At 35.6% G+C, this 16,362-nt stretch overlaps 1 protein-coding gene across 1 annotated transcript; it reads right to left on the bottom strand.

The window, feature by feature from the left end:
• Nucleotides 1-5,313: 5,313 nt before the first annotated feature.
• On the bottom strand, nt 5,314-14,619 carry LOC115960020 (auxilin-related protein 2). Its single transcript, XM_031078718.1, has 9 exons — nt 13,433-14,619; nt 11,414-11,670; nt 11,069-11,325; nt 10,850-10,985; nt 10,647-10,744; nt 10,023-10,088; nt 9,653-9,742; nt 7,141-7,317; nt 5,314-5,947 (listed from the first exon to the last, which is right to left on the bottom strand). Exons 1-9 carry the CDS (start codon nt 14,050-14,052, stop codon nt 5,909-5,911), a joined length of 1,740 nt encoding a protein of 579 aa, XP_030934578.1. The 5' UTR covers nt 14,053-14,619; the 3' UTR covers nt 5,314-5,908.
• Nucleotides 14,620-16,362: the final 1,743 nt, after the last annotated feature.

The raw sequence follows: 16,362 nt of genomic DNA, 5'->3' as shown, positions 1-16,362 counted from the left end.
TGGTCGTTACACTTTCCAGCGTATCCTTCTTTATTGACCTAAATATTTTAGATTTTTCCAAGCTGCTCCTATACCGTTTTTGCCCTTCCCTCTAGTGAGTCCTCGGACACGCCGAGGACTGAATCGTCCTCGGCTGTGTCCCAAGACTATTGGGCCAGGGTCATAAATTATGGGGCCCCACAATAGCCCCTCAAAATCCTACTGTCCGACCTCTTGGTTGGAGAGGAGGGTTTTGGTAATGCCAAGCCTTTATTACGGCTCGCTTAACTCTATCCTTCATTAATGTTGGTGTCTCTTCCTTTACCCAGGAAACATTCCGGGCTACGAGACATTCCTCTGATTTCATTCGTGACGCGTTCTTGCCGTTTGATTATCCAAAACGCGCCTTTAATAATTTCCCTTTACGAGACCATTCAAATTCGACTATATTTGACGGCGTGGGGAAGTGGAACGGGTATGTTCTAGTTTGCAGATTTTCTTGGAAATTTGGATAGATTAAATACCTCTCGTTTTGCCCTTCATATAAGAAGAAAGGCATGAGATTATTTCTTTCATATAGAGACCCTTTCAATCCTTCTGAAACCAGAAACCCTTAGCCACCTCCAGAGTTTTCTTTATCTGCTAGTTACATCTTAAAGTGTGATACGTTCGGGATAGGAGTGAGTAATGAAGGAAACATACCCTTCTCAGAAGTACCATGTTCTTATGAAGCTAGAAATGGCTCGGTCAGGGTAGGGATGGCAGAGACTCAAGATCCTTCTTACCCTCCTTTCAGCCAAAATCCGAAGCAGGGGCTCGTCGCGTCAAACTTTTGGCGCGACTGAGCTGGGATCACCCATTATCAGTACCAGCCGCTCTCTGACAAGCATAGCTAACATGGCACCAGCGTGTTAGGAGTCAGGACTGACGCAGGGACAAAGTGTCCCTGCTTCTTCCTCTCTTCCTTCACTGGTGTCCCTTTTTGCCTCTCGTTCTTCTTCTTTCCACCGCCAGATCCATCCTGGCGCTTTTCCTTCTTCCTCTTCTTCTTCTCCTTCTTTCTCTTCTTCTCCTCATTCTTTCTCTTCATCTCCTCCTTCTTCTTCTGAAGAAGGTCCTCCTCTCAATATGGGCGCTACTGAGGCAGAGTTTGGAAGGACTTCGGTGACGAGTTTAAAAAGACATCTGACTGTTTATTCGTTATATTGTTGTTGTGATTTTGATTTTTTTATTATTATTTTTGTAATCCACCTTCTATATAGGCTTGTTTAAGCCCTTCTTTGTACGTTGTAATACCTCTTTATATTAATAAAAGTCGTTATTGCTTTATTTCACATGCTCTATCTCTTTATTTCTGAAATGGTTACGCCGTAAATAGACATACTATCTTGTGAATTCTTTTCATTTTTACACTTTGACCGATGTCTAAGACCGAAATCCTAGTTAATAAAAAGATCTTACTCCGTGTTTATAGAAACTATCCTGCTTAATAATACTGAATTGAACAAATGATACTTAGGGCTGAAACTCATATCAAGAAGAAAAAGAAAAGATATTATGATGAGCTTATTGGGGCGGTCTGGCACAATGCCGCCGACCTTAGAGCACAACACTCAGGGCCGAAATCCCTTATCAAGGAAAAAGGCGCTATTATGAGCTTACGAGTGCTGTTCGGCGCAATAATACCGACTTGAACAAATGACATTTAGGGTCAAAACTCTTGCAAATGGAAAGATATTATCATGAATTTAATAGAGTTGTTTGGCACAATAATGCCGACCTAAGAAAACAACACTTACCCCAAAATAGCCGAAATGACAATTGAATGCTCGGGGTGGTGTAGGAGGTAATCCTCCGAAGATATATAACCCAAAAATGAACAGCCCCTCCAAGTTGCTGAGTAATAGGGTGTTTCACCATCTTCCTAACAACTTTCATAGTTTTAACCTTTGTCTGGTATCTGAGCCGAGGATTGAGCAACTTAGAACTTTTATTAAGTAGCCGACTTTTCCATAGGTTTGAGTCCGAGGACCATGCAATACCTTGGTTCTGTCCAAAACTTAATTTCTAAATAGTTGATTTCCCCATAGGTTTGAGTCCAAGGACCATGCAATACCTTGGTTCTGTCCAAAACTCAGTTTTCTGTTCCAAGTAGTTGGTTTCCCCATAGATTTGAATCCGAGGACCATGCAATACCTTGGTTCTGTCCAAAACTCAGTTTTCTGTTCCAAGTAGTTGGTTTCCCCATAGATTTGAATCCGAGGACCATGCAATACCTTGGTTCTGTCCAAAACTCAGTTTTCTGTTCCAAGTAGTTGGTTTCCCCATAGGTTTGAGTCCGAGGACCATGCAATACCTTGGTTCTGTCCAAAACTCAGTTTTCTGTTCCAAGTAGTTGGTTTCCCCATAGGTTTGAGTCCGAGGACCATGCAATACCTTGGTTCTGTCCAAAACTCAGTTTTGATAAGTAGTTGGGGGAATTAACCCATCGACTATGGCGTGAGACCTTGGTTTTAGGGGAGTTAGACCCTCGGCCAAGCTCCTAGAACCATCTGTGGGGCTGACGTTACGAAGCGCAGCCCCTAGTAAAGAAACATAGCCCCTGGTGGAACTTTACACTAGAATACTACAACCGACTGTTAGAAATGACATGGGAACTGTCTTGACCTACCGCCTATGCCAACACACAAGCCTTTCCCACAGACGGCGCCAATTGTAAGGACGCGATTTGTAACGACCCGCAACAGTGTTGGGTTCGCACGTAAAAAGGCCCAAACAATATCATTTTGTAAAGCGTGGGTTTGAAAGGCTAGGCCTTAGTCACAAGACAGTAGGTTTTCGTGGTGTCCGTACATAGTTAAATGGTGTTCGCCCTAGGAATCTTTCTCCTGGAGGTGGGCTGGGAGGCTCTGGTTTTTGGCCATTTTTCCCAGCCCCTGCTCCAGATTGCTTACTTTTCCTTTTATACTAACATGCGTTCCTTATCTTTCGTCCACGTGTAGGATCGATTTTTCCAAGGCTGATACTTGTCCCATCAGCCCCTACCAGAGTGGTTGGGGGTGATTGTAAAAGCTGGAGAGTATGGCTTTGTCAGGTACAGAGTATTGAATGGCAGTAAGGGCAGCTTTCCATGGTCGTTACACTTTCCAGCGTATCCTTCTTTATTGACCTAGATATTTTAGATTTTTCCAAGCTGCTCCTATGCCGTTTTTGCCCTTCCCTCTAGTGAGTCCTCGGACACGCCGAAGACTGAATCGTCCTCGGCTGTGTCCCAAGACTGTTTTGTATTGGTTCTACCGGTCCTGGGCCATAACCTTCCTCGGCTCGAGCCTTTGGGCCCTAATGGATAAATGGGCCAGGGCCATAAATTATGGGGTCCCACAATATATATTTTATATTTATATATATACACTAATGAGATCGATGAAGTTTGCAATACTTTTTTTTGTTTAATAAAAATGTTGGCACTATAGAGAGTTAGGTAATATTTTGAGAATCGAGAGTTGGGTGGATTGAAATTGAAGAAAATAACAATAACTACCCAAATATAAGGATAGAAAATTAAATAATTCAAGATAAAACCAATTTTTGATTTCAAATAGTAATACTCCTAAATCCTAATAGAAATAGTGCTAATTTAAAGGAAATTTTAACAAATTATATATATAGGGGTGTCCAAATTTGAATCGGTTCAATCAAACCATTTGACTCATGGCAACTTTATCCAAAACTAGCTTGATTTGATGAGAGCAGCAGTCGACACCAAGTCTATTGAGCCCAAAACTGATTTCGGCGGGTTGAGTATCGTGTTTTGCCCTCCAAGAACCAATTGAATTGATTTGATCAACCCTGCCATCTCCGTTCAAATCTCTGTCGTCTAGGTTTAAATTTCCAACCCTTGGACGCCCTTATATACAGAGGATTTGAATTTATGGTGTTTGTTTCATGATAATTGCTTTTTATTATCATATTAATACAATAATGAAATTCTTTTTTGTGTAGGTGAGATTCTAATCCAATTACATAATTTAATAACAAAAATAATTTACCAATTAAGCTCACATAAACCCACAAAGTTAAACTTAACGTCAATTTTGCTAGATAAACCTTAACCTTATTCTTAAGATTCCTTGTTTACCATAAGTTCATTGGGCTAACACCTAACAAAAAGGGGGTGCGACCCTTCTCCTTACAAACTCCTCCCCACCTATTAATGTTAGCCTAAATCAAACCTAGCACTAAATGGTGTAGTACGAGTTTCTCAAAAAAAAAAAAAAAAAATGGTGTAGTTCGATGTCCGTAGCCAAACAGTTCTCTTAACTGCGATTGTAAAACATGGGCTAACATTAGGCCTCATAAGAAGCCCCTAGCTTGTCCGTAACATCAACGTTTGGCCCAACACTAATAAAAAGCCTTGCATGTGGCTTTTTATGTATGTTGTTGCAAAAATTAATTAGGCCCACTAATTTTCCCATAGTTTGTCCATGACATTTGTGTAGGCCATGAAAATCTTACCAGTAATTGTGTGCTGGATAAACATTTGACTGTAACAGTGAGAACTAACAAATTTCCTATTAAGTCCTGATATCCTCTTTTTTATTTTTGAAGATTTCAAGCATCTATTATGAGAAAATACACTTTTTGGTCCTTATAATTTTGGGTCAATTTTCATTTTAGTCTCTATTTTTTTTTCCTGGTTTTATTCCCTATCATTATCTCACTAATAAAAATTACTTTTCTATCCTATAAGTAGTTAGTTGTTATTGGTTCTAATTTAAACTTATTACTGAAATTACTTTTCTATCCTATTAATAACAACCTGTAATAACTTGTCACATAGAATTTATTGTGATAATATTATAGACATAACATTTTTTTTAAAATAATAAAAAAATTATTTGAACAATAAAAAATACCATGCATCCAAATAAAAAAATTTAATAAAACTAAAATAAAAATTAATAAAAAATATTATAAGTTTTTTTTAGAAAACAAACACCGAATACACACAAACCCATAAAATGAAAGAAGATTTATCATTTGAATCTTACTTATTACCTACTGTTTTTACCACTCCCAACTCTCAAAATTCAGAATGCCTCATATGGCACTGGACAATGGAACCGCTGTTTTCTTTGGACATGTGTCATGATCGCAATAAGTCAGACCCTTTAAAATATCAAGAAATGTTTTTATTTTTTATTTTTATTACGATCAAGAGATGTTTAGTTGAACTACAAGTCTGACACATGTTAGCCACTTTTTTAAATGTTAAAAGTATGAATTGAAAAAAACGAAGTTTTTAGAAACCATGATTAATGTCAACTACAAATATGCAAAATAAACCATATGCCAAATGGCCGATTGGCTGTCCAACGTCTTGAATAAATGACACGTGTTCAAAATTAATAACATGTATCTATCTACTCAATAAATAACACCCACAAAACAAATGCTAACAACATTATGGCAGTGTAATTATCCCCACACCACAAGAGAGAGGAGGGGGAGGGGAAGAAGGGTCCTTGCGTCAAAATGGTTGTTGGCTGATTGAATTTCAATGGGGATGCACCCAGTAAACCTCGAAAATCCTAGAAACCTACAAATTTCTGTATCAACATTACTTTACTTGATATTTAAGTACATTTTATCGAGGTGGTATCTAGGGAGATGGTGTGGGACTCAGATGTATGGGTTCCACATGCTGTGATTGGGAGTACTCATAAGACCGTCCCATAAGATATTTATTCCCACCTTATCTAGGGAAAGAATGTTTCTTAAGGAATGACAGTAAGCAGAACTCAGCCCACAGCTTTTTCAAACCTGCAAAATAGCCATTCTAATGGTAAAGCACATACATCTTCCTCACCGATATGAGACTTATTTGCTAAACCATGTGGCCCGAAAAGGAATGATTCACCAGAGGTATCTAAGAAAGTTCTTCTTTATTGAATTTGTTCCAAGCTTCCTGTGTTAGAATTAAGCAAAATGAAGAATCAAAATAAGAATATAACAAATGGCTTATTTGTCAGTTAGTAACCAATAAATAAAAAATAAAAAAATAAAATTTATATTGCCGCAGAAGAAGAGAATAATGCAATAGTAGTCATGTTAATTAGAAGAGAATCATAATCAGATATGTGATGGCAAAATTCTAAAACATTTTCAGTTTCTTAACCTATGTAGAACATAAAGCATAGATATTGCCAGTCAAAGAAGGCATTCTGGATTATTTTCTCATAAGACTCAATTACCAAGGAACAAGAACAGCCTTCCAAATTACATTAAAAGGAAAACCAAAATAACTGAAATTGTTAATGACCAGCAAGTGCTAATAAACCCCACCGGCTAGACTCTTTATTCCCTCCCTATACAACAAAGTGTGAAACTAATTTAATGGATACAGGATTGTAATGGAGTTGGAAATACTAGTGATTACTAAGGATATTTACCAAAATTGGATTCCATTTTAAATGATGAATTAGCAATATACAAAAGCAACCACACTTGATGAATAATTTTTCACATTCCAAGGAAAATAACCTAAGCACTCATCATGAGGCATGTTTGGACCTTCAATGAGAAGAAAACGCCTACACCATTTTTTTTTTCTAGGTAGAAATTAAGGACAAATGTTACTTATCAAAAGAAAGAGAGAGACAAATATCCACCACCTGCCATGGTCACATAGGGGACACTTTAAATGATGGTGGAATCTTTCCTTTCAAAGTCTGCCACTTGAGAACTACATCTCAAAGAGTTAATATACTATCAAGGGGTCAAATTGTGGAAATAATTACTAATTCCTATATTCTTGTGGCAAAATGCTCTAAAACCATTTATAACTACAGGATTCATCCACAGACAGCAGCAACTTGTCCTATTAACAAACTGCATCATGAATTAGGGCCTTTTTTCTGGGTCAAAAAGGAGGATACATTTGAAATAACCATCGGTAATGCAGGAATTTATGCAACATAGTAAAAGAGCAAGAAAAAGATAAAAGTTTGAAAAGAATAAGACCATCATATGCTATGTGCAATGCTTGTATCCAACATCACTTTTACTGAAATTTCATTTATTCTATTAACAAACCAAACCAAAATTAAAGTCTTATGCCTAATCAGTTCTTTTTAATATATTTGAAATGCTGATGGGTACCTTAAGGATATCAAAAACCTTCTCTGCAGTATATTTTTGTTGAAGACTGGCACCTTTTTGCTGAACTTTATCAGGATGAACGTATAATGTTGCCTTTCTGTAAACCTTTTTAACCGAGGCAGAGGTAATCATATCTGTCAAAGACACTGGCTGCCAACCACATTCAGGCCAAAGCACCTGTTTATCATTCCAAAGACAAATACTTTCATTTATTTTTTTTTTTTGGGAGAATGTAGTTATAAACATCAAATACTAAACTACTAAGGACTCAGGAATCAATGAGGTCATAATTCTAAGGAAGATAACGGATGGTTTTCTACCAAGAAAATGACACTTCCTTTTCCTGTAAATGCAACCAATCACTCTTTTAACAATATCACAAAGGAAAAAAAATTGGAAAATCCTATTAGGCTGGAATTTAAATCTATAGGAAGTATCATTGTATTTTATATTTTATTTTCCCTTTTTTAGCTTTGTGGAACGTGGATAAGGACATAGTTGTAATTTTAAAATATAGTATTAGACTCCTATAACTCTTCCTTCTTCCTTGTTGTTGAAACTTATGGAAGAACACTGGCCGAGCAACCCTCCACATTAAAAAGTGTCTCAAGAAAAATGAGGAATAACTTGAGAGGATTCCAGGAGGCACAAGCCATTACTTCAAAAGACTTAAACGGGTTTCAACTGACAATATAATTTTTTTAATACGTAATAATTATCTTCCAGAAGATATTATTTAGATTATGCTAGGATCAGATAATTCACAAATTAATAAGCAAGATATTTAAATTTCAGTTTGCTATGTCATTTCAGTCAGCCTAAAATATTAGGGAAAATTACACTTTTCCACCCTAAATTTCACCTTCACTTAATCCCTTGAACTATCGAAATGCACGATTGACCCCCCCAAAAGTAAAACTTTTTTCAATGTCCCCCTATCGTTTTTTTTGGTGTTATGTATGACGGATTTAGCATTGAAAGACCAATTTACCCTCTAAAACAGATGGCAGAGGGATAAATTAGTCTTTCAATACTATATTCCATTAGACTTAACAACAAAATATATGACAAGGGGTTAAGTGTAACTTATTTTTAAAATTGGGTGGTCGATTGTGTGTTTCAATAGTTAATGAGGTTAACTGTAATTGAGGTGATAATTTAGGGTGAAAAATGTAATTTTTCCAAAATATTATTAATCTGGAAACGGAATGGAGGTGGATAAAAACTTTGAGAGCTACTATAAGTCTACACACCACACAAGACTGGGGATAACCCTGCAAGGACTTTCAAAATAATAGGCGTTGTAGATGTGGTCATACATACAGATCCATACATGCATACATACATAAATATATTTTTAAAATAAAAAATAAAAAATGCATACATACATACATACATGCATACATATTGTTCTTTATGTGGGCCATACAATGTTTATTAATCTATTTTTAAAAAATTTTAAAAAGAAAAAAGAAATGAGTTGGATAGATATGCTGTAATTAGAAATACTCATTTTCTAGGATTAAATCAGCTTTGCCTAAAATTCACTCTTGGTTTGTCCTCATCTTTTAACATATATCAAACATAAATTGTAAATGCAGACAAGATAAGAATTATCTTTAAGAAAAGAAGATGATTAAAAGAAAATGAGTTAACAGATGTCATATAATTTAAAATATATGTTTTTGGAGGGGGAGAGGAGAGGGTGTTGAATTAGCTTTTCTTAATACTTTTGGTGCTGTTCATTGTCTTTTACAGTGATATGGACTCTCAGGCTCTTACTACTTACAACCAAATAACTCAACAAATCTTAAAAATGAATATCCCAATCAACTTCTTATGCACCATAGCAACTCTAATTGATTTGAAAATCATTTATAATTCTCCGAGACAAATATTGGATGTACTCATTACTATCTAAAAGAAGGATAGTCCAATTAAAAACATATAGGAGCAAGCACATATGTGTGTGTGCACGTGCATGCATACATGCATTGATGCACACATGCACATTTATGTGTCTCACCAAGTCCAATCATTAGTATGGACTATGGAGGCTGAGGCAAATGTATTAGAAACCGTGTTAGTGCCAAAGCCTTTCTGAAAATTGCCTGAAAGTATGTCAATGACTCAATGCTGTAACTCCAGAATTTCTGTTCCAGAGTTGATGAGAGTCTACAGTCAATGATCAAGAAATAAGGTGTACCATCTATGTGAATCCTGCTTTTTTTATTTTTTTTGGCACAACTATTTTACTTATCTATCTTGCACCGATAATTACAGATCTGCACAGGAAGTTAGAGAGACCTATTTTCTGTCTTTGATTAATACAATATATTTTTTAACCCAGACTACTGAAATCATATTCCACCAATAAAACCTGATATTATGACTTCAATTTCATAAGTTCTAATTCTTGAACTTTTTTTTCTAAGGAAAACCAGTAGGGTGTGAAAAATCAGCTAATGTAAGATAACAAAATCTACTCAAGAAGTAAAAAGTAAGAACACACATGTTCCAATGATGATAGCAGTGCACGCATATTGCCTTCTCTTCCTGCCGCCCAGCTCTTTATTTTTATGTCTACCGTCTCAGAAATCCTCTGCCCACAAAATCATTGAAATACACTAAGCAGTTGTTTAAGAAAAGGAAAATAATGATAATAAACACAGTAAGAAGTAGCACAACATAAATAAACATGCTTTATAAGTGATCTCCACCCAAGGAAAAAATGTAAAGAAATAAAGAAAACAATATATGTTTAAGATTGATGAAAAGAGATAAGCCGTGAATATTTGGAAAATCATTATATATATATATATATATATATTAGATCTCAAATGAAAGCATCAGAACTCCGACCCAACACAGCAAACACTTACACGCCTCTCTTCTTGCTCCTGCTGTGTTTGAAAGTCACGCTGGTTCATATCAGCCACAGCTTTTGCCTGAAAATACAACCAACACACTCTATCAAACCATCCCACTCAAAAGTACATACAAATATAACCCAAAACTCAATAATGGATAGTGTCAGTCAAACCAGGAAGCAAATTGGCCATGTGCTGTGAATATAAATCAAGATCATGCAGCTAAGCCAGGAAATCTGAAGGTAGTTAATTGGACTGCATATGACTTAAAAGATGCTGTTGTATATGTCAAGAGTTGAAAGGCTATTGTAGTGGAGGGATTACAATGCTAAGAAAGCCAACTGAAGTTTCACTATCTCAGACTGCTAATTGAATAAATGGAATTTGTGGAAATAATGATGACTGAATACATGTAGCATAAGAGATTATCATAATTTTTTCCTTTAAGATCTTATAACTCCCTTTCGACTGTGTATTTTCACTTGCAAATTCCCCTTCACCTTTATATCAAATAAAATTTCTGCATTCATCTAAACAAGAACAGAGAAACAAATGAAGCTCATGCATCCAAGAACATAAAGGTGGTTACATCTAAGAAAAAAAACACTGGCATAAGGATAAGGTTAAAATATACACCGCGCGCTCCTGGGTCCTTTGGTGACGCCCCAATCTGGCTCTTCTTCTTTCTTCACTTTCCCCTTCAACCTCTTGAAATTCTCCGAGTAATGAAGCATCTTTTGCAAACAAAATTCACCATAGAAATTAAAACTAGAAGAGATATTCCCTACAAAGAAATTTTCCATGCTAGAAAAGAAAATCACATTTCAAAAATAAATTACCTCCAAAAATGGATGAAAGGTCATCATTTATGAATGAAGCAGAAGGAGACTTCTTTATGCTGACTGAGGACCCTGAAGGCTTCCTCTGGGGCACTTCAGGGGCTCTCTTGTATATTGATGCATCAAATAAAGGGTCCTAAAAAGTGCATGAGAAACAAAATAATATAATCTGATTGGTGAAAAAAAAAGAGGTCAAAATTATACATCCATGGTTCCTACCAAAGTTGTAGCCCTTGATCTTGGTACACTGCTTGATCTAGAACCTGAACTGAAAAAGGACTCTAGATCATCTCCACCCCTTTGCTGATTACGGTGTGAAGTATCTACAGCTTCATTATATCTACTAGATTTGGTGGCTGAGTTCTTTACCACTTTTTTACTAGTGGATACCTCTGACCGTTCACCAGCTTTATTACGCACCCTACCCATGGCAAAGTCCTCAAGTTCGTCAATTGAAGACACACTTGAGTTCTTAACTGCATCAAAAATCAGCTCCCAATTATTAAAGTTATGTGGGGACTTAAGGGATTAAGAATCTCCAAAATTTGAGGAAGCAATAAGAACCTTTATCTGCCTTTGAAACTTGCATTGGTTTTGGGGGAGGCCTCAATGACGGGATAGCATTTGATGAAACCCCAAGTTTTGTGCCACCAGATTTACTCAGCTTACTTATTTCTTCAAGTGGATCTGAGAACAGTTCTGAGGAAGTATATGCAGTGGTTGAAGTTGATTCTAATATTACAAAGGGGTCTTCTGAAGTGAAGGCTGGTTTAGTTGAATGAATAGATGATTGCTGAGCCTGATTAGCCCTAGCATTTGTCCTGTGAAAAAAATTGTGAAAATGAGGACAACGAGATTTTTCTAGCATGTTAACAATACAAAAATATTGACGTAATCATGTAGTAACATTTGATAGATGGAAAGGACCACAGAAGATGTAGATCTTTGCAAGTATGCATGGCAAACTATGATGAACCAACTCACTGATAAGCTTCATGTAGACAGATCTGGAACTGGTCAACTGATTAAGTAAATGGTATTTGTAATAGTACGAACAATGGTAATGGTAACAGTCATAATAAGAATATGAATACTACCGATCAAAAATAATAATAAGAATATGAATAACAGTCATGAAACTTGCTTAGAAAGCAATAGCACCACATTCAAAGCTTGCAGAATTAACCATCCATCTAATGCATCATTAGAATGCATGACAAGGAAAGGAACCACTTATGCATGCAAGACTGACTAAAGGCATATTTTATCCTTTAGTTAAAGCCACAAATACAACTTGAAAGCAGGTGCTCTATCCTTTAGTTGCAACCGCAAAATACATTAGTGGCAGACAAGATGCTTCAATTGCATTTTTTCAGTTTATTTAAAATCTTTCTTGGTCATTGTACCCTTCAGCTTTCGTGCGTTTATATATATATATATATATATATAATATAATAAGTTACTATTTTGACCATCCTGTTGGATCTAAAAGTCAATACTGCAAGAATGGAATGTGCAGGATGAATACTTCTTTTCTCAATTACCTTGTACTTTCTAGTATCTTATCTCCCAAGCATCTAGGCTCAAATCCAAACCATCACAGGTAACAAACCCATAACCAGAGTAAATTCAAGTAAAATGTTCTTGAGACCAACCCTCTATGCTCACCCCAATTTTTTGCATTTAGATTAAAAATATTATGGTCTAAGAATCCATAGATTTAATCATTTTTCATCTGATAGACCTTTCCAGCCTTGGCCAATCATTGGGGATCCATTAGTTCTCCCAACAACCGTACCTTCACAGGAATAAAAAGGTAAACAAGTGGCATTTGTTAATAAGCCAACAAATGTAAAGCAACAATTGGTTATGAACTTATTATTAACGCATGATTGGCAAGACAAATGCCACTCAATAACAATCATATGTTATATTATTGTTATTTATTCTCTAATAATCCACAAGTCAAGTCAGTAGGTCAATTGTGTAAACTGCTATCTTCCATAAGCAATCAAATTGAATGACGATTTATATGCACCAATCCCATTCATATGCAAGCCCATTGCTGACTCCACATATCAATGCTTGAGAACAAAAAGAAGATTACTACATGCATCTGCATACGTCAAGAGTTGCTATTATTGTTATTCTAGTATCCGCTACAGGCATTATTAGAGTAGGGTAAATGAAGCAGAGGACTGTTTATTTCTTCCAAATGATTAATATCATTCTACCAAAATGTAAGCAAATTTTATGACATGGGATGTTAGGCACTTAATATAAACAAACACTTTTAATAAACGTAAAACATTTTGAACCAAACCCATTTTGAACCATCCCCAGACTTCAATGACATTATTGACAAAGCCACATTTTCCCATCATATACAGCAAATTCAACAACTTCTTCAAGAATTAAGGTCACTACAATAATAACCTATACTCAAACTAATGTTAAATTGTTAAACTACTACTCAAGAAACTAACCAGAAGCATGGTCATTATGAGCAAAACATTGGCATTCTAATAGTAAAATTGAACAACGTGACTGATCAAAATTCTTTATTATCGAACAATTACATACCCGATATTCAGAGGACTACTTCCACCAAATCCAGGTATCAAATCATCAAAACCATTGGCATTCTTCACCGATCCATTCCGGCTCGCACTCTTCGATTTTGCACCCAAATTACCAAACAAATCATCAATGGGAGCACTCTGCTTCGACATTGAAGCAAACGACGCAAACACGTCATCATTATTCGGAGCCGAAGCAGAGCTCTTCGAGCCAGGCATTCCACCAAACACATCATCAACACCATACATAGGCACCGTCGAAGACTTCCCATGCGAATTATTCGAAAATATCGAATCGTAATCGAACGAATTAGATTGGTTTGTGGATTTACCAGGTCCCCCGAATAACAAATCATCAAACCCACCAAAATGCTGGGTTTTGGAATCGCCGTTGGATTGAAAGACTCCATTTTGATCATCGAGGAAAGACCCAAAAGCAAAATTTGAATGCAGGGAGGATCTGGACGAAGAGGAAGAGGGTTTGGGGTTTTGACCCGAATTGAATCCGAAATTCCGGGTCTGGGCATTGCTTGAACTTGTGGGTTGTTTCGAAGCGGCCATTGGAGCAGCTTTACCTTGAGGCTTCAATCCAAACCGCTCGGTTAAGACACCAAACTCGTCCATTCTTGTTGTTTTTTGTGAATCAAAGCTTCTGAATTGGAATCTATTGGATTGTAAAGATGTGTATTTCACAAGAATTTGAGAAATGCCAAATGGGTTGTGTTAATATGCATGTGTTTGTGTTTGTATGTGTGTATAAACGTGAAATTTCACAAAAATAGAAAATGGGTGTGGTTTAGTTTTGTTTGTTTGCGTGTGAAATGGGAAAGTTGGATCTGAAAGAAGCGTGATCTTGATGAATTGGCGGGAATGAGAATTGGGTGACGAAGAAAGATATCAGATAGGGAAAGATGGTTTCTTTCAAGGGGAAATTCGATCAAAGATCGCTCTCTCTCTCTCTCTCTCTATCTCTTTGTGCTAAGTCTCTGTTTCTTGGTCTTCGTCTATGGCTTTCTTTTTCTCTCTGTTTCTTTGTTTTCTCTGTTGTGCGTAGGAAGCTGGGTAAACGCGGAGGCTATTCTACAACGATGAGTGGTTTGCCACAATATGTGGCACACCTTCACAACTTTCTAATAATTTCTTTGTTGTCTCTGACATGTAAATTATTTTCTTTGTCGGTGACAACTGATCTCTCTCTCTCTCTCTCTCTCTCTCTATGTCTGTCACACTTACACATTCACCTATATGAATCATTGAATTGACTTAGGTGAGTTTGGTTCAGCTTTTAGAGAAAGTGAATAATGAAAAAGTGAAATTTTATAAAAGTGCATAATGTAAAAAGTGGAGTTTCAAACTGTCAATTCAAAAAGAAAAATTCAAGTTTTTTTTTCTCCCAAAACAAAGTTCGTTAAAAATTTAAAATTATGAATGTGAATGTATAAGCTAATTTTTTTCCCCTGGTTACAGAAGAAAGAACATAAACTTCATTACGAAGGCAAAGCCAAAAATAGCCAAGTACAATTTTTTTAAACATTTGGTTGGGTATCTTCCATCCGAACCAATAAATTGGGAGATAAATTTTTGAGAAGCTAAAATCTTAACATCTTATTAAACACTCTTTGTTACTCACTTCCCTACAAGCTTCCTATAAAATAGTGTTTTTAAAACATTATTTTAGTTATAATTGTGAGATAATAATTTTAGAGAAAAAATTTCTATACAAACTAGTTTGGAAAGAAAATTTTCAATTTTCTCCTATGTTATGAATTTTAAAAATTTAATTGTTGGTTTACATGTTCGAATTTTATCTTTTATACTTGCAAAATTTTAAGAAGATAAAAAATTAATTACTATGTTACTACTCAAATGTTTAAATTTCAAGTTTTTGTGGCCTAAAATTGTGCATTAAAAATAGATTTATTGATCAAATAATATATAATACCCGATTTGAACGAAATTTAACTTGTATATTAAGAACATAAAAAACATGCAATTTAACTATTAAATTTTTAAAATTCAGACTCAATAAAAATATATATAAATAGTTTAGACCTTGTTCCAATTTTAGTTATACTAGTGAAATGTAGAAACCAATATTGCAGCCCAACATATGTTAGGTTGGGTCAGCAAAATGTTTCATTCCAGAAGGAGGAAAAAAAGCTTTCACAGACTATTTAAGCACTTTTTAAAATAAATTATTATAATTCATACAAATATGCTTAAATTATATTTCAAATCTCTATATTCTTCAAAGCTAATTCTTAAAATACCAAATTAATCAAACTAAAAAAATTAATATAAGGGTTATAAAATAAATCCATATGTATCTTGGATTGAATTGGGTAAGATGAATTGAAAAAAATTACCAACTTAAACCCAATCCAACTCGAGACTTATTAAAATAAAATTTTAATCCAACCAATGCGCTAGGTTAGGTTGGGTTGATTTCATAAATAGAATGGGTTGGATGCACAGACCTTTCCTTACCTCAAGGGATCTATTTTTAATAATAAAATTAAAAGCTAATTTAATATTATTGGTGACTGATGAGTATACTCGTCTAGTCAGACCCAAAAAAGAAAAAAAGAAATGTCAAGCGGTAGTGGTAGCAAGTTGGATTTTACATATACATATAGTGGTGGGTGACCAAAAGTGTGATTCATGTTTGGAAAGCGGTATACACTTTTTTTTTTTTTTGGAGAGGTATACCCTTTTAACCCAATACATCTGTGCAACATTAGCTGTGCAATAAGACTGCTGGATCTACGTCTTACCTTACCAATAGCGACGTTAAGTGGCCTTCACTTATTTGAGATTGCATGCTTGCCTTGCCTGTTGTGGTGGTGGAGTGGGAAGAAATAGCCAAATAGGCTTAAGTCTCACATTTTATATTCTTATTATAGCTTTTAACTCATGCATATGCATTTAATAAGA

Source organism: Quercus lobata, chromosome 9, assembly GCF_001633185.2.
Source record: "Quercus lobata isolate SW786 chromosome 9, ValleyOak3.0 Primary Assembly, whole genome shotgun sequence".
Lineage (NCBI taxonomy): Eukaryota > Viridiplantae > Streptophyta > Magnoliopsida > Fagales > Fagaceae > Quercus > Quercus lobata.
This window is presented reverse-complemented; position numbering and strand designations above follow the sequence as displayed.